We start from the raw sequence: 19,569 nt of genomic DNA, 5'->3' as shown, positions 1-19,569 counted from the left end.
TGCAATTTTCTATGTTACATTCACATTAACACATTTCAAGCACGGAGTTGATTTCTTTTGGTTCGGTAAGCACTGCTACGTTAAGTCTTATCCAGCAAAGTTCTCATTAGAAAGAGCCATTAGATGTACATGTATGCTATACATTACCGGTACTGGAATCTCCACTGGTGTTTGAAAGTAGAACATGCTGTTTTTTCTGTCCGGCTTGGGTCTGCAAATATAACACAGCCAAATTTGATTTGATTTGATTTGATTTGAACTGGTTTATTGATAAAAAAAAATATACACTCAAAATATCAGCCAGAGGATGAAACAAAGTGAATTTACAAAATGTTAAAAAATTACATCAAAATACAATAGCGGTACATAAAAATGGTTTGATAAAATACAGTACCGGTAATATGTACAATAATACACAAAGTAGGAATAACATTGCACAAAAAAATCATTAAGGAAATGGAAGAGGACAGGGAAAAGACAATGACAGACGAGATATGGCTTGAAAAAGAAGAAGAAGAGGGAGAAAAGCAAGTTTGGATAAATATTGAAATTTTGAATATTGAAACAGATACATGTATTGTGAAGTACTGAAACAACAATAGTTACACAAAAAATTCAATTCTGAACACAAAAAGCTACCTCCATTAACCGTTTATAAACTTAGTGGTTATGGAGAGGTAAAAGGGCTCATTACATAGCATTAACTTTTTTCATTTTACATTTAATCTGTTTTGTACTTACTGTTGCAAGTTCAAATCCGATGTATTTCTTTTGAATGTTTTGGGTCCAGATGAGACGTTTGCCGGTGGTGGTGGTGCAGCAGACTGGACTTGTCTAGATGGAGGCCTGGCCTTGGAATACACTTTAGGTTGGCCCTACAAAATGGACATTCAAATTATCTTCTTTGTAAATCATCATGTGGTATTTAACATCTTCCCAAAGCAGTGAAAAAAATACATGGGGGCTCGGGGCGATTTAGCCCCTGAAAAGCCCAAAAGAGCCCCCAAAATTTGCATAGATTTCAATGCAAAACTAATTATTAAAAGAGTGTTATTTTCATGCAAGCAAGCTTAAAAAGTAGCCCCCAAATTTGATAAAGTATTTTTTTTTCCCTGTCCCAATGGCTCAACAAATCAAGTCAAGGGAATTTTAAATCTTTAAAATCCTTAAATTGGTAACACATTGAGAGATTCAAAATCTTGTTTTTTTCTTTCAAAATTAGCCATTTTTATTCAACAACATTCTCAACCATTATATTATTACCAGAGACATTACATTTTATTTTAACATTGTACAAACAAATAAAAAATATTATGGTTGCCCGTTTGAAGAATACCGGTACACTTAACCCTTCATAAGAATTTGTAATGGTGTGTCTATATGACAAATGATTAAAGCTATGCATAGAAGGTAGGCCTACCCGCTGTATGCCTTCCTCTCAAAAAGTAGGGCACACCCAGGGGGTAACCTGAGTTCCCCAATCAATATACACATGTATGTATATGCATTAGGATGAAAGGGTCATAGTTAGGAAGTTTTATATTCCTCTCCTAGGCACAGATCAATACAAATAATTAACAATAATAAAATGAACCCATAACAATCAAAAGGTGGTGTCAGACAGAGGCTAATTATCTAGATAATTGGCTGCCAGTCATCAATTATCCCACTGAAAAACCCCATGAATAATCCCACGAAAAAATCCTCTAACAAAACGAGAAAATTCTCCCTTGATAGGATTTTCACAGGATTTTTTGCTGGCTTTTCTGTCTATCATCAATGTTAAAAAATCCCTTTAAAGGTCAGTGTAAGTTCAACTTTTAACTTAATGATTGTCAGGTATATGGTTTTTAGCGTGCTATTATAACCTGCGCACAATTGTATTAGCGCACATTTAATGAGACGTGTTAATTGCACATTACTTTTGATTGAGCGTATGATGTCACGGTGCATTCGCACTGGCCCTTCAATTATCTAGAATTATCTAGATAATAGTAATCTTGATAATTCGTAGCCTGTCTGTCACCTACGTAAGTGAATTATCTAGATAATAAATTCTTTTTTTGCTTCCATATGACAGTATAGATGAATTTAAACAAGACTTACCAGGTCAAATTCCTGCATCCGCTTGGCCAGTTTCTTCTCCAGGTTGAGATGGAAGCCCATCAATTCTTCAGAACACAGCTCCTTGTGTAGCAATACTCCGTCATCCAAGATATTCAACTATTACAACCAAGAATATTTCCATTTTCAATTGTTTCAGTGTCTTTTTGCTCTCTATGTATTATTCATTTACAGTCAACATTTCAAATATATATTTCTTGTTTATTTCTTACACTGTAAGTCAAGTGGGTACACATCATTCTACATGACTAAGTGTTTGTTACATCTGAGCTGCAGTCTGGGTTTATTAAAAATTGAGATGTTTTTTTCTTTTTCTTTTTTTAAGGGAGGGGGGGGGGGGAATGGGGGTTATAAAACAAAAAAACATATAAGTTATATATCTATCATTCAAAATTTGCCAGTTAACTAAAATATTGTTGTTCTTTCTTTTACTTATATTTAACATTATTTTAACATATCTCATCCAGTTAATTTCATATACAGGTTTATATAATATGTTAATCGATCAGGAATGCTTGAAGAAAAAAAAATTAAATAATGAAATTTAAGAATATAATTCTACCTGTTCAATCATTAGCTCCTTGAGAGTGATGATAGCCTCCTTGTCTGTTGGGTTGTTCTCCCCATACGCAGCCGTCAGAAACACCTGAAAGTAAAAAAGAGACATATGAAAGATATTTAGCCCAAAAATTTGATTGCCAACAAATATTTTACTCAATTACTGTCTATACTTTACTTCTGGAAACTGAAATACATGTACATATAGTTACCTGAATATGATTTAAAGGTATAGACTAGTTTTGGAAACACCCCCCCCCCCCCTCTCAAAAAATGAAATGGAAGCTCTTATTACCAATCATGTGAAAGAATATGTATTGACTAATACATGATGATACAAATTTTGCCGGGAAATCTCCTACTAATTGATATAAATTAGTAAATTATTTTATCTATCCAGACCAGATAGATATTGCACATGTGTCGCGTAGTCCCATATACATCGTTCTGTGTACAGTGCTTGTAACTTCACCAATACTGGGCCAAATTTCTTATCATTTTGATGATTCCAGAACCTTGCAGTACACACCAATACTTATATGCTAGATGATTAACCTTTTCTGATCGATTCCACAACCTTTCTTTTACAATGCAATCGCATGACCAGAACTGATCTATACCTTTAATTCATGGAAGATATTTCATGTCCATTCATCACTAAAGCAAAGCATTATAAGTCAAATGTTTATGCCCACGAGTTCATATATGATTCATTGTCCAAAAATGAAATGGGTCCAGAAGGGGTTAACATCATTATTGCATGAGCAAATATATAGGCAGACTGATGTTAAAGGCCGACTGCACGAGTTCAGCCAGAAGGGATTAGACCACACAGCGAGTTTACTGATGGGTGGCTATCTCATTGACTCAGCTCTCAATAAACATATGAAAAAGGGGATCATGGGGGACCAACAGGCACCGATTGGGGAAGTTTTCCATATAGAGGGAGCAAGTAGCTACAAGTAGGACAGTGTGGCTTTAAGGGCTTACATCTTGGTAGACCTTGATGCCTCCCTGCACTGCTGCCTCGATAGTTCCTTGCAGCACCATACTAAGAGGGTTGATGTTGGAGTTTCTATGGGCCCTGTGTCCTTGGATCTGTACTTGCATCGATGTGTTCTTCTCTCTCATCACGTTGACTGCATTGGCAATGGGTCGGATCTCCTCCTACAAAATAATAATAATAATAATAATAATAATAATAATAATAATAATACATGACTTATATAGTGCCATTATCTATTTCAATTAAATGCTCACGGCGCTTCAATATATTAGGGAGCACATTACATCTTGACAAAGAATCAACAAGACACCCAATACAATTCATAACAAGCAGTGTTGTTATTATTCACCATTTTGAAATGATCTAAAATCGGTCCACATTATTATGGGCAGCAAGGAAACAAACATATTGAATTGTTTCTTTGTTTAAAGCCTCTCTACACTAGTTTGGCCAGTCACTGACAGGCGGTTATCTCATAAAATCAGCTCTCACTTAACATAAGAAAAAGGGGATCGCATGGTGGACCAACAGGTACTACTTAGGCATTGTTTGCTATATAGAGGGCGCAAGTACATGTAGCTACAAGTGGTGCAGTCCCGCTTTAATTAATAGTAATATGTTTTAAGTTGGTCTGAAGTACTGCAAAAATTAAGCAAACACCAAGGACCTCCCTACACGCCTCAAAAGTTTTATTTTCTTCTGAAGAATAATATAATAATTATAATGGATTTTTATTTCGCTCATATCCATCATGCTGTGGTGCTCATGGCGCAAAGACATTATTACCCTAGCACTCGGGCATACCAGCTACCCATTTACACATGGGTGGAGAGTGGCGAATGTTTTGCCAAACGATATTAGTGCCAGGGTGGGAGTTTGTTACCCGCACCTTATGATCCACAAGTCCAGTGCCTTCAATAATCACTAGACCACAACATATATTGCATGTCATACAAGCTTGGTCTAGAAACAGCCAACTTACTTTATTTAGATCTTTAAAAAATTACTAAAGAAAAAGGACGGAACTACTTGTCACGGAACTACAAAGATCAATTAGATATGTAGGTCCTGACATTTGGAACGCTTTGCCACCTGAAATATTTTTCTTAAAATATTATCGTTAACTTTTGAGGTACATGTTGTATAGTGCTAAATGTGTTAAGAAGAGGTAATGTGTATTTCATTGTTTTGGCTTGTTGTTCAAATACGTTAAGGGGCATAATTTTTGTATTTTGTTTTATTTTTGTAACGAATGTCATATTTTAAGCCATGTTCTATTTTTACCTAATAATTATCAACTATGTTACTTAGGGACGTTGCGCTTCAAACATTTTTTATTTATGCATTGTTCCTACTATGTATTATATATCAATGTATCCCACTGTAAACAGTTATTTTACATGGTGAATAAATAAAACAAACAAACAAACAAACAAACAAACTCCAATGCTAGCGACCACGTTTCCATATGGTTCCTATATAGAATCGACCCACTGAGTACCAGGAGTTAGCAAAAGGTCCCAAACATTCACAAATAGTGGCAAAGGATTGGCAAACAGTTGCTAGTCTTCGCAAAAACTGCCGCTTACATTTGTTTACAGTCGCTCATAGTTGCCAACTGTCTTTCGCAAAACTATGAAAATTAATCAGGAATACTACTTACCACCACAGTCTTGACGATCTCAGACCAGCTCAACAGACCAGGTAGTGGTGAGCCTGTAGTCATGAACGTTCTCTCCACCCACAGGGTCTACAAACAAACAAAACAAGAATTCCCTCAATTCTCCTGTCCATCCAGTGGGTTTCTCAATGACATGTCTCTGTTCTTTGTGAGGAATTATAGTTGAATATCATCATCCTTTAATACATTTTATAATTTAATTTTTAAAATCATCAAAACATAATGCACTTTCACAATGTACAAATAAAGCCGATACTTTTTAGTGGGGGCTATATCAAGAACAGCACAACAAGCTCAAACCAGTCATTTCTTCGACTGAAAAGCTGAAAGTCAGTTGAGGAAACAAAACAACTTTTACTACAAATTCATCATCTCAGAAGCAAAGCTATCAAATGAATTGACAGTCTAAATAAGATAATGTTTCTTTCATTCATTCATCCTTCCCCCACTTCCATGATCTAAAACAGAACCTCATTATCCCTAGACACTGACCCCATTATCTTGTGAGTCTAGACATTGACCATTAATGACCACCCCAGAGAGTTAACTTGAAGGAACCACATTTCAAGAACTATGACTCATAGGCCCGATCCCAGTCACTTGCACTGTGCATCACCACACCCCCTTATACTAGAGCAATCCCGGTGGACAATCAACTATTGACAAATCAAAGCATGTTTAGATTACTCAATCCCAAATGATAACTCCCCTAGAACTTCATGATTTATAAGTGAAGTTCCTAAACTAGAGAAGAGGAGATGACTTTCAGAGTAGAACAACATTTTTATACTTCAGACAGCATGAGTAAAGTTATCCATTAGACTTGTTATCGACTTCATTGTTAATTAATCATATCTTTGCGTGGTTCTTCAATAAATGCTATTCTTCAACTGTATTTTTACCTTGAGCCTTTATGCAATTTATATTGCATTTATATTGCGCTGGCAACGGAGTAAAACTATATAATCCGATCCCACAACAAGACAATAAAGTGATAAGTACCTTGAAATCCTGTGTCTTATCCCTCTCTCCTCTATGGAATGGTCTGTCGAAGCTGAAGACGCTGATGTCGTAGTTCTCTGCAAAGTAGCGGATGTTTGGAGGAACGTTGCCCTGCAGGTGAGGGTGCTGGGGAGGAACGCAAATCACGTGTCTCACCTCGATGTCTGTAGCATGGCATGTTAAGGTCTATTCAAGACACTCAAATCTAACTTCAGTTTTCTATTCAATTTGTGATCAAATCAACATTTTAGGGCAGTTGTTTGACGTGCGGTATGTAAAAAAATAACAAATAACAAAATAAATAACAAAATAAAATAAAAATAAACAAACGTATTTTATGAAGACAAAACGTACTACCGTAATTTGGAGGGAAAAACAGAATAATTCCAGGAGAAGCATAATGGTTGGCAGCTCTGTTTAACCCTGTTACATATATATATTGGAGTAAAAAAGAAGACCTTTCAGTTTTAACAGTGTGAATGACTACGGTAACCTCATGCATTCTGATTGCAATCATTCAACACAGAACAGATATAAATATAACTGACCTTTGGTGCCGAGTGCATGTACAATATGGATAAGAATTGTCATAGTCAAGTGGTTTTTGCACTTGACTTGAAATTCAAAGGTCGTGGTTCAATCCCCGACACAGCACTAATGTCCTTTGGCAAGGCATTAATCTACAATTGACACACTCGACCCATGTGAGGTAAATGGGTACCTGGCAGGAATTAATTCCTTGAAATGCTAGTGTGCTGTAATGGCAGCTAGGCTAAAGCCGGGGTAATAATTAATGTGTGACTCGGAATAGAATTGTCTCTAGACGGCATTATATAAATACCTATTATTATTATTATTATTATTATTATTATTATTATATGTAAGGATACATTGATCATACAAGAGCAGATCTTCTTCTGTAGGAGGTGCTTTGCCAGTCCATGGCTTAGCCTGGGGGAAGTCTGCCTGGAATCTCTGGATCACTATCTGAGGTTGATCAAACGGCTGACCTCTGTAGATGTACTCACGGTGCTGATCAAAAATGATAAAGATGTAAACATGTACTGATGAGCACTCATTTATGAAAACAAATTAGAATAAATGATACATTTTATCCATTATAAAGTAATCATAACTTGAAATATGTTTCCAAACAATACAATAGTACTAATAATAGTACTATGGCATGCACTGAAAAAGTAAATAAATGTAACAAACTGAATTTTTTTCTTCCATAGGAAGAGTTAATTTCAAAAGTTGTCTTGATTTCTTCCATAGTACAGAAATATAAATCAGCTGCTCTTAAACAAGTTTACGATGAGACATAATATGCAATTAATTGAAGTGTGAGAAAAAGTGGTTTGTATGAGATATGAGTATGGATAATTGAAGATGGTTGATTTGAATACTCTGTTTAATACAGAACTTCATATCAAAGTTGATATTACACTACTTTTCCCATGAAAACTCAAAGTGGAAAAGGATAATTGATGGTTTCCTTAAAAAAGTAGACAATTTACAAAATGTGCTGAATAGTAAATGTACAAAAGATGATATGGTGTTTTGTTTAGAGAAGATAAAAATGCCACAATATTACAAGTAGATGGTAGATACTTGGTTTGAGTTCAAAGAGACAGTAAAAAGTAATATAACAATTGATTTACAATGTATTGATGTTAAAAGTGGGGACATATAGTTCAACTCAAATATAAGAGATCATAACCAGAAAGTATTATTCAACGAAAAAATGGTTTGATGTAGGCCCTTTGAAAATTAACGATATTGTGAAAGACTCTAGATTTATGTCTTAAAAAGAAATTGAAGAAAGATTTGAGAAAAAAACATGCTTCTTTTTTTCAAGAATATAAAATCATAGTTAATGCGATTTCCAAAGTTGAAAACGGAATATGTTTAGACAGATATATGATGCCAAGCAAGAAAAAAAATGAAGCTCTTATGAAAAATGTTCGAAAATCAAAGTTTTTTTACTTTACGATTTTTATTTATTCAATTGTAAGACCTAAAATTGAAGACAAATCGGGAAAAATATTAAATAGTGCAGAACAAATTGACTGGAAAGTCATAGAGTCATTTGATTTACGAGCTATGAAAGAAAACAAAATGACAGAATTTAATTTTAAGTTGTTACACAATTTAATACCAAATAAGTATAATTCATCCAGATGGAAATTATGTAATAATCCCTATGTACATACACAACACACTTCATTTATTCGTAAAATGCAAACACACAAGATTATTTTGGTTAAGATTTGGAGACATTATTTGAAAACTTTACAGTGTTGATTTTTCTTTTGACACCTTGTTTTCATTAAAGGTTATGAATTGAAATAAAAATGTTAAAAAGTTTCTTATCATATGCGTAAAATACACAGTTTATCTAACATTTATGCAAGCAGAAAAATTGCAAACTTATTTTCACAAAGTCTCTATTCTTTGTATCTTCAAAAGATTAGTATGTAACTGTTTAAAGATCGAAAAGTATTGTAAAACAAATACCGGTAGGTAATGCATTTTTGAAAACCCTGTAATTCAAGAAAATGAAACATGTTTTATTTGAATTATGTAAGGATGCTCTGATGTTGTTTCAATTGATTGTATATGATTGTTTGATATGTTAAAAAGCATATTTTTATCAATAAATTCATTTTACAAAAACAAACAAAAAGACCAAAAAAAATTAAGTTTTAGAAGAGGAATGTTTCATGATGAATACTTACTTTTCTGAGGATGGGGAAAATACCGTAGAACTTGATCCTAAAGAAGGTCGGTGGCTGTCTTGGTTGGTTCCGGATGTTCTCAAAGAACTGAGCTTGTGTGACCTAGAAAGTGTAAAATGGTTAATACAGTTTACATATTACTGGTAGGTACTCTTCATGATGCAACATACACATGAGCCTATCTACCTGACCAGGGGAGTGTTTCACAAAGACTAAGATCGACTTATTAAGTTGGACATGAAATTTGGCAGGCCGTTCATGCCACTAGTTCCTCTAACCATTCCTAGCATTGGTTTCTCAAGGGACGTACACACAGTGGTCACAAATCTACTGATTTTACTTTTTTGATAGTTCATTATTGAAGGAAAAAAAAATTGTTTCTAAAGATAATAATTTCTAGCTCAAGCATTAATCGCATACTGTAGTTTAAATCCTAGTCTTCAATATAACTTAAGTATACAATGTAAGTTACTTTTTTCTTCAACAATGAACTATAGAAAATGTAAAAATTATGTAGATTTGCGATGTACCTTGAGAGACCAACAGTGAGAGCAACCAGTGGCATGAATGGCCATCTAACAACTAAAAATGCCGTTATTTACTGAACAAGGATTAATAAACATTTCAAAAAATGAAAACTTTGCCAAGCCCAGAATACCAATGACACAAATAATTCTATTAAAAAATTGTCAAAATTTATCTTTCATTAAGACTTACCAGTTGTACACTGAGATTCTTGTAGTCAAACTGCTTGGACTCATACTGAATAGCCAACTCCTTACAAAGAGGAATGCCATACTCCCAAACCTAAGATTAATATACAATACAGGTACACGGAATTGAAAATCTTATATAGAATTACAAATCACTGTTTACAAAAACAAGAACTGATAAATGCATACATGCATACATACATAACATAATGTACATACATGAATATATAGGTCATAAATGCACAAACAAGACATGCATTTTTGTAGGGATGATGTAGACCTACACAGTGCATGTGTGTTCTGATGACCAGGGCCACCCTCTTTTAAATATTTGATATTAATCGCAACTTCTTTGTGATTGATATCAATTGCAACTATGAGACTGCAAACTTGAAATTGATTGGAGAACTTGCCATTGATTTGGATCAATCGCAACTCTTTATAATATGGGGCCCACCACTATGATAATTTGCTTACACCTATTAAAAGTGTTCATGAGAGGGGACTAGTGAGCAGTATACATGTAACTGTACATCATCATACCTGCCAACATTTGAAAATGAAAATTAAGAATTTTTAGCACGGTATGTCTTCGAAAATAAGAAATCTGTACCCTTAACAGGCGTTCGCACATGCAGCAGCAGTGTAACTGGCAATACGCGGTAAATCTGTGCAAAAAAGCAAATAGAAATTCGCTGCTCAATCATGCAGCCCTTCAACGCACGCGATATGGAACTCTCACATCGCGGCATATAGTAAAAAAAAACTTAATTTGGCTTAAGCAACACACACAAAAAAAAAAAAAATAAAAAAAAATCGAAATTTCCGGATTTTGGGGTCCTAAAAATCCAGAAAAACAGAATATTCCGGATTATTTGGAAGGGTTGGCAGGTATGCATCATTATCACCACCATTGCTAGTTACATGTGTAGCCTTTCAATTGGGAAGATTATCATCCTTATGCATCAATCCACAGAGCTACAACTCATTTCTTACCTGGCCTTTCTTGACGAGCTCGATGATTTCACCGTAGAGCTTGGTCTTGCGTTCGGCTTCAGTCTGCTGTTCGTGTTTCTTGTCCGAGGGTAGTACATTGTCTGTCCAGTCCAGTGTCATAGCTAGCATGAGGAGCGTATGAGCTGCTTCGGTGTAATCTCCCGCATGTAGATGGAGATCGTGGAGATGGTAGATGTATCTCATGTAGATGTCCTTCCGTCTCTCATCGTCCTTGTAGAAGTTCTGATTGGGGAAGATTAAAGGTTATGCAAAGTTTTGGGAAATTTTGAAAATTGGATGAATAGTAATTCTTTAAAATTTTGATATATTTGGATGCCCCTGTGGATGTACATGTATTATAAGCACTAGAAAATTGAGCCTCTAAAAAAAATTCTGCTTTCGAAATATTGAATAATCAAAAATTTACTAGTGCTCCCGGTAAATTTCAAATATTTTAAGTAGCGCCTAAGGCCATTTTTAAGGTAGCTTTGACCATGAAAATCTCAGAATATGCAGTTGTGATATATAATTTCCAAACAGGAATAGCAAATCGGTCGATTGTAGTCAAGAAACATTGTCTTGAGAAGGAGCTATACAACATAAAGAGCTCATTATTTACAATTTCATCACTTAAGACTCGATTTCAACCGCGACAATGATCATTGAATATTGTAAAATCGAAAATGCTTCCAATATGTTCATTTAAACCAAATTCATGACCCCATACCAAAACTTTGAATTACCTTTAACATGAGCATGAAACATCTTGAAATCAAGTCGCAGTGTACCAAATAGTTATTTCCTCTCCATAGTAGCAGGCTCTCATGGGGAATTCAACACTATTGGGATGTTTATCCAATAGCAGGTGTTGTCAATCACAAGGATTGGCCTTCAGTTTTTATAACCAATAGGCCTCATGTAAATGCTCTGCACTTTTCACCAATAGCCCAACATGGAAAAGTCATGATCTCACCCAAAGACTCTCTGACAGACTAGGGTTCTTGTTGTGACCACATATTTGCTGTGTGCAAGACTTGTACACCCATTAGAGGTATTTCCACTAAGTCTGGTGTCAGCCAATTATGACCAACTGCACATGGAAACTGAATACCATCTCCCTTTAATTTTCAACTACTCTTCAAGGAAACGTCCAGAGACAAGGGTAACCTATTTTGCACTGCAATAGTTACATAGATTAATTAGAGACAGACACTGAGTCAGGAAAGCAGGAGTTCCTAAATACCAAGAAGACTTGTAATAAGTGGGACAACCTTGTCAAATCAGGGCAAGCACCCTCAACCTTGCAGCAGTGCAGTAGTATCAATATTTGACTTTTAAATATTGCGCTTGAAATTCTTGAACACTAGTTCATTTGTACTTTTTGGTATAAAAGAATAATTCTCAAAATTTTCCTGAAAGCTAAAGAAAAATGAGGATGAAATAGAGAATAAACAACATGTGCCCAATATGAAGAATGCTTGAGCTTGAAGAATGAATGTAGACTTGGGGTGCGTTCAAGCGACACTTTTTTACCCTAGAAACAAGGTTTTCAAACACTTTTAGTTCAAAACACAGTTGCGATTTCAAGCGATTTTTCGTCGGTCGTAAAAATAAAAGTGTTTCAAAATGTAAACATGAAACACTGAAAAAGATGCGTTTTGTATCCTGATTCTGCAGAATCACCGTCGCTAAAAATCGCTTGAACAAATGGAGATCTCAATCATGATTCTATAACATAGTTATCGTGACCTGCTTCCGGTTTGGCCGACAGTCGACCATAAACAAATTCAGAAAGCAGGCGGCGAAGTTGACCTATACTTCCTGGGTCAACTGCGCAGTTTGATGAGCAGTGGCTGGGCTTGAAATGAGCGAGAATCAGCGTTGATGAAAAATCGCTTAAAGATGAAGTTGAGTACTGGTCATGCGATTGCATTGTGAAAGAAACGGGGTGGAACCGACCAGAAAAGGTTGATCATCTAGCATATAAGAATTTGTGTGTATTGCAAGGTTCTGGAATCATCAAAATGATAAGAAATTTGGCCAAGTCTTGGTAAAGTTACAAACACTCGCACAGAAAGATGTATATGGGACTACACGAACACGTGGCGTAAAAAGCCGGCCCCCGATTTTTACGATGTTACATGCATATTTAGAATATGAAGGCATTTGAAGAGCCATGCTTTTCAGGGAACATGTCTTAGCTGATGTTCTTCCACACTTGCATAATAAGAATGAGTAATGCTCACAAATTATTTTTCACCTCTTCCCAGAACTCAACCTTCTCTTTAAACGCTCTCCCGCAGTAACCAAGTTTTTTAACGGCGTTTTGATTCGTGATTCATGTTTGTGATTCTAGCTTCAAAAAATCGCTTGAACGCACCCTTGGAATAAAGAGAGGGACTACTCACCATGAGTTGGTAAAGACAGCTGAGCTTGAGGTAGCGGTTCTCGACCGATTTGTTACAGACATTCCTGTAGTCGATCAGTCTCTCTAGTAGACGAGTAACCTTCTCAACAAACTGCTCTCCTTCTTCCTGCCACGGCTGTGTGGAGATCTTTTCTCTCAAGCTGTGATACACAGATGTGAAGTAAACCAGGCATTGACTAGACAACTTGGATCATAGGACTGTTCGAGTCCATGTACATATTATTTAGCTCTTTCAACATATAAACCACTAATGTATCTTCAAAAGAAATTTAATGAGTACACATGATGTGCAGATTTGGAATTACATTATTTAAAACCTTTCTCTATTATCATTCAAATGCTTTCCCAGTCTATAATTTCAACATCAATATTCCATGTACATCCAGAATACTGGTGTGATCAATACATGTTTTTTTCTTCACTATTATAAAACAGGTCGAATAATTATAGATTCTGATAAATTGGGATGCTTACGGCTACCGATTCTAAATGACTTTCAAAGCTTACGTGTTATTGAAGAGCACTGTGTATTGTTCATCACCATTGTTCTGCACACAAACCATGTGATCAAGTTTGTCAATCAGATCATCCTCGAGCTAAGATTTAAATCAAAAACAAAAAGAGACTTTCTTTAACCCCACCATGTTCAAACTAAAAATAATGATAGTAATAATAATAATCACAAGAAAATTTTTCTACGAGATCCATCTGAGACTATTAATGACATTTTGCAGCTAAAGTGAAAAATCAAAGTTGGAGAGCCATGCAATGCACTCATCTGAAACAAGATGGACATCCTATAAAAACAATTTAATTACAATATAAGGCGCATTTATACTGTCAAATACCTCATTTTGAAAAGTCGCGATGTTTCGCGCACCCGTTTACACTTGTGCGGAAACATCTCCGACTGAAAAGCTCAGTGATGTTTTGGCGAGTTTCAGTTGGTAATGCGCATGCGCGGCACTCCGATGCAAACACTTTCCTCTTTCTATCTTCCCTTGTTATTCTTTGTTTTTCCTTCTATCGCCTTCTCTTATGTTATTCTTTATCACTTCCTTCTATCACTTTCTCTTTCTGTGTATCCTTATGTTATTCTTTATTTATTCCTTTTATCACCTTCTCTTATGTTATTCTTTGTTTTTTTTAATCATTCTATCACTTTCTCTTTCTGTCTTTCCTTATGTTATTCTTTGTTTTTTCCTTCTATCACTTTCTCTTTCTGTGTTTCCTTATGTTATTCTTTGTTTCTTCATTTTTGTATCACCTTCTCTTATGTTATTCTTTGTTTTTTATCATTCTATCACTTCCTCTTTCTGTGTTTCTTTATTTTACTCTTTGGTTCTTCCTTCTATCACCTTCTCTTATGTTATTGTTTGTTTTATCATTCTATCACTCCCTCTTTCTGTGTTTCCTTATGTTATTCTTTATTTATCCATTTTATCACCTTCTCTTATGTTATTCTTTGTTTTTTTTATCATTCTATCACTTCTGTCTTTCCTTATGTTATTCTTTGTTTCTTCCTTTGGTATCACCTTCTCTTATGTTATTCTTTGTTTTTTTTTATCATTCTATCACTCCCTCTTTCTGTCTTTCCTTATGTTATTCTTTGTTTCTTCCTTCTATCACTTTCTCTTTCTGTGTTTCCTTATGTTATTCTTTGTTTCTTCATTTTTGTATCACCTTCTCTTAGGTTATTCTTTGTTTTTTTTATCATTCTATCACTTCCTCTTTCTGTGTTTTTTTATTCTATTCTTTGTTTCTTCCTTCAATCACCTTCTCTTATGTTATTCTTTGTTTTTTATCATTCTATCACCCCCTCTTTCTGTGTTTCCTTATGTTATTCTTTGTTTCTTCCTTCTATCACTTTCTCTTTCTGTCTTTTCTTATGTTATTCCTTATGTTATTCTTTGTTTCTTCCTTCTATCACTTTCTCTTTCTGTCTTTCCTTATGTTATTCCTTATGTTATTATTTGTTTCTTCCTTCTATCACCTTCTCTTATGTTGTTCTTTGTATATATCGTTCTATCATTTTCTTTAAGGACGACATCTAGCTCCGCTCCTAACGTTACGTCACCTAACATCGCGATGTTACAACTGCGAGCGTTTATACTTGCGAAACACGCCAAAACACGCCAAAAGATCACACTTCGATTTGGAATGTTTTGGAATTGGCATTTCTGCCGGTAATGCGTTGTTGCCCTTGGTAACATCGCGGCCAGGCTCCGGTTTGGCATTTTTTGGCGTGTTTGGATGACAGTGTAAATGCCCCTATAGGTTATCTTTGTTTGAGCTCTACAATTTAATCACCTATACACAATATGTACCTACAATGTAATCTCATTAGCATTTAAAGGCATCGTTTAACAATGTTAAATTTGAGATGCATGGCCCGACGTGTTATCAGTGTCTGTGATATGGTGTAGTATTGAAGCCCTAAAAAAATTGCGCTTCAAAATGATCATGCAGTGCCTCAAAAAAGTAAGATCTTTGAGTGACCAGTGCTCATTTTCCCCAATAGACTGTAGTGCTATAAAAAAACGTTGGAAAAACGGTTTTAGATATATCACAAATATCTTGATAATTAGACAGGGGATCGGCTTGTAAATGTCATGGGATTCATGACTGACCTAAAGGTTTATAATTATGATTGCAACATGAGCTAAATCAAGAATTTTTTTAAAGGATCTAAGACAAAGTTACCGGATCCCTTTAACCTATAAAAGATAAATACAAACACAATATTGGATATGTTGGACTGACCTTGATGAAAGAAGACTTCTCCTTCATCTCGGAGCACATGATGTCAAAGATGAGCGGCAGACTAGCCTTACGTATGGCATCATGGGGTATCATCGTCACCTCTAAGAAATTCCGCGTCAAATGACTGAACTGACTCTTGTACTGACCTAAATCGAGGGAAAATTTTGAAATGAATGCTGAAGACAAGCATAAAAATAGCACCAAAGTCATATGTGTACTAGAATAGCTATGCATTGATCAGACAATCCCGCCAAGATTGATTATAGGCATTCCTTCATATACTTTGTGCTGAATATACATGTACGACTGAGCTGACTGGCTGGAATTTCTCTTTTATTGGTGGAATGAAATGAAATATAACTGTTTTAACATAACTGACACTTTTCCATTTAAGAAAGTGAATAAAAACAATATTGTCAAACGAGTCTTTTTCCAATACACCAGGGGTGATAGTGAGCTCTAAAAACCAATAAGGTTTTTTATTATTTATTTTTTACTCAACTACCATTCCCCCACCCCTTTTTGAACAATTTTCAGAAAAATTGCATCACCCCCCCCCCCCCCCCCCCCCCCCCCCCCCCTTGCGCACGACTTTTAACGGGCCCAAAAATCTGTAAAAATCTGTTTAAAAAAATGGTTTTCCTTTTTGAATCAGGTAATTATCAGGCCTGAATATACTGATGAAATACTATTCTATTCACTATCATCCAAAAGTGTGAAATACCTAGGCTGTTCCACTTCTCAATCAACTCAGTGGCCATCGCAATCCTCATGTCACCAAACATCTTCTTGAGTCTTTCTTGTTTGGCCGACGTGAAGCTCTCTAACTGAAGCACCGGTTGAATGATGAAGAATACTGCTAACTCAAAGTACCGTGATCTCATCTAGACAACAAAACAAAACACTAGGTATGCCAAATAGGACAATCTTTGTTGTTTCATTCTTCGTAAAATATATTCTGAAAAGTTATTTTAAAATAGAAGAGGGGACTGTCATTAAAAATATTGAGATAAGTGTAAACACATAACATGTAATAATTATACTCCTGCAATACAATGCTGAGTTTACAGGACACTGTACTTGTATATTACAAGATTTTGAATTCTTATTCTATCAACAAATATATATCATGTTAAAGTTATTTCGACAAAATAGATTGCAGAAATTGTGTTATACAACTGGTAGTGTAATTAATATGTTTTTTGTTTAAACTTGTCTATTTTTCTCAATGAATGCCCCGTTTTGTACTTTTTTGAATATTTTTTACAAAGAAATTAATTTGTATGTTTATTCAGTATAATTTAGAATGATTGATGTACTGTATGAGTTGTATTTCAACATAAGGCTTGATAATTGGTGCTTCTTGATTTCCATCTTGATTTGTATATATTCTGTACATTTTATTTTTTGTAAATTGAATACTTTCAGCTTGCAGGCTGCATGCTCAAATATTTTATTCAATCATAATCAAAACCGATTCAAAATGGTCTCATGGAGTGTTCTAAACTCACCTTCTCACAGGAACTATTTCCTTTAAAGCCTGTCTTCACTAGTTTGGCCAGGAGGGCTTAGACCACCCTGCCGGTCACTGGCAAGTGGTTATCTCATCAAATTAGCTCTCAATTAACATAAGAAAAAGGGGACCATGGGGGATCACCGGTCACCACTTAGGCATTGTTGGCTATATAGAGGGCGCAAGTAGCTACAAGTAGTGCAGACAGGCTTTAATCTAAATCTAAATCAAGCTACTTATTACTTACCTTGATCATGTCCTCCTGGTTGAGATCTGAGCAGAACCTCTTGATTGCCGTAAGAATGACCCTGTCAAAATGAATCATATACAACATCATCAGAGGCTACAGTACAGGGGGGACCTCATACTAGTCATCATATTAAAGCCACTTCATGCCACATCTATCCCCATGGATGACTGCCAACAGATAAACCTCCTCTTTTGGGGGGTTTGAGGGTTTGTAGATTAATAAGTTGACAATGATCTCTACGACTGTTGTATTCTTGAAATGTACATGTAAAGGGAACGTTTCAAGGACAATAGCTAAAAAGTAATGTAACTGCTGGCAAACAACCTTTTACCATTATAAGGAGTAGATAATGTTTAATATTTGAGGTACATGTAAAGTCAACATTTTATAAGTTATGAAAAAATGACACCTGCAAAGTGAGTAATATATAAATTCAATTTCAGCTTATCACATACATGTAAGGGAGCTCCTATTCACAACCTTCATTGTAAAGAATGCTACAGAGTAAACTGGCTGCTCTACAAACCTAGATGTACATTTACCTCTTGTATATGAACTAATAGGGTTAACTGCACAACCATCAATCCAGCTTATTAGTTCTCAAGATATATATATATATATCAAGCATATTGAGTACAGGAAAAGGTCAGAGGTTAGAGGTCAATCGGTAACATTACCTGTTGACAACCATCCTCATAGCTGCCCAGTCCTTGGATATATCTCTTGTATATGAACTAATAGGGTTAACTGCACAACTATCAATCCAGCTTATTAGTTCTCAAAATATATATATCAATCATAACTTCAAAAGTACAGGAAAAGGTCAGAGGTTAGAGGTCGATCAGTAAAATTACCTGTTGACCACCATCCTCATAGCTGCCCAGTCCTTAGAGTAGATGTCCTTGGTCACACACTCAGCAAAGAGCATCAGTATACCATTGAGGAACTCTTGTCTGTAATGTGAGCTTGGGAAGCAGTCTGTTAGCTGAACGTAGTGCTGCTCCTTCATCAGACGTAACATCTCCATCAGGCAGGTAATGCAACGGGTCTGGGCAAAGAATAATCAGTAATTTTTTAGTGGTACATTTATTCAAAATCTGGACTCGCAGCCTAGGCTAAATTGTACAAAAAATTACAAGTAAAAATTAAATTAAAAAATAACTATACTTTTATAATATTGGATGGCTGTGAGTGTAATACAAGAATATATTGCTCGAGCTACAATGTATGTCAATATTGTCATAGCAAGAGCAATATATTCTTGTATCACACAAAAACAGAGCCATATAACATTATTTTCTATACCAGGCTGACAAGCGAAATATAAAAATTTGACTAACCTCAGAAAATATGATTTTATTGTGTTTGATATCGATATTGATATATCGATAGTTGTTCCTGGATGACTGAGCAATACAAAAACATTATTGGTCAGTCATCCGGGTTCTGCGCTCAAGATATTGAATACACTGATTTATTGTAATTACTTGTAAGCCTTATGTGGATAATAAATATTATAAGGATTAAAAGAATGATACGCGATTTGGCATGGCAATGGGAATCCTAATCCTAATGATAAATATGATCCAATAGACTAATTTTTTGTCCGAAGGAAAAGAAAGAAGAAAACGCAAAAGTAGAAGTAAATAAAACAAAATAAATAAATAAATAAATAAATAAATAAAGAGAAGAGAAAGGAAAAGGTATAAGGGTAAAAAAAAAATAGAAGTTAAAAAAGTCAGGAAACAAACGGGAAAGACGGTTTAAGAGAAGGGAGAGGCTGTACATGTATGT

General features: G+C 35.2%; 1 protein-coding gene across 13 annotated transcripts in view; it reads right to left on the bottom strand.

Moving 5' to 3' along the window:
* Positions 1-19,569, bottom strand: part of LOC591109 (dedicator of cytokinesis protein 3) — a 90,176-nt gene that overhangs the window by 25,104 nt on the left and 45,503 nt on the right. For all 13 annotated transcript variants that reach the window (XM_011680777.2, XM_011680765.2, XM_011680770.2 and 10 more), the window contains 17 exons: positions 18,630-18,823; positions 17,773-17,833; positions 16,737-16,896; positions 16,013-16,158; positions 13,757-13,845; positions 13,230-13,389; positions 10,822-11,064; positions 9,830-9,919; positions 9,113-9,214; positions 7,262-7,403; positions 6,372-6,535; positions 5,352-5,438; positions 3,673-3,849; positions 2,687-2,770; positions 2,107-2,223; positions 742-875; positions 148-211 (listed from right to left, as the gene is read on the bottom strand). In XM_011680777.2, coding sequence (XP_011679079.1) covers positions 148-211; positions 742-875; positions 2,107-2,223; positions 2,687-2,770; positions 3,673-3,849; positions 5,352-5,438; positions 6,372-6,535; positions 7,262-7,403; positions 9,113-9,214; positions 9,830-9,919; positions 10,822-11,064; positions 13,230-13,389; positions 13,757-13,845; positions 16,013-16,158; positions 16,737-16,896; positions 17,773-17,833; positions 18,630-18,823 — 2,214 coding nt within the window. The remainder of the gene's footprint in view (positions 1-147; positions 212-741; positions 876-2,106; positions 2,224-2,686; positions 2,771-3,672; positions 3,850-5,351; positions 5,439-6,371; positions 6,536-7,261; positions 7,404-9,112; positions 9,215-9,829; positions 9,920-10,821; positions 11,065-13,229; positions 13,390-13,756; positions 13,846-16,012; positions 16,159-16,736; positions 16,897-17,772; positions 17,834-18,629; positions 18,824-19,569) is intronic.

This window comes from Strongylocentrotus purpuratus, unplaced genomic scaffold (genome assembly GCF_000002235.5).
Source record: "Strongylocentrotus purpuratus isolate Spur 01 unplaced genomic scaffold, Spur_5.0 spur5_scaffold_6, whole genome shotgun sequence".
NCBI lineage: Eukaryota > Metazoa > Echinodermata > Echinoidea > Camarodonta > Strongylocentrotidae > Strongylocentrotus > Strongylocentrotus purpuratus.
This window is presented reverse-complemented; position numbering and strand designations above follow the sequence as displayed.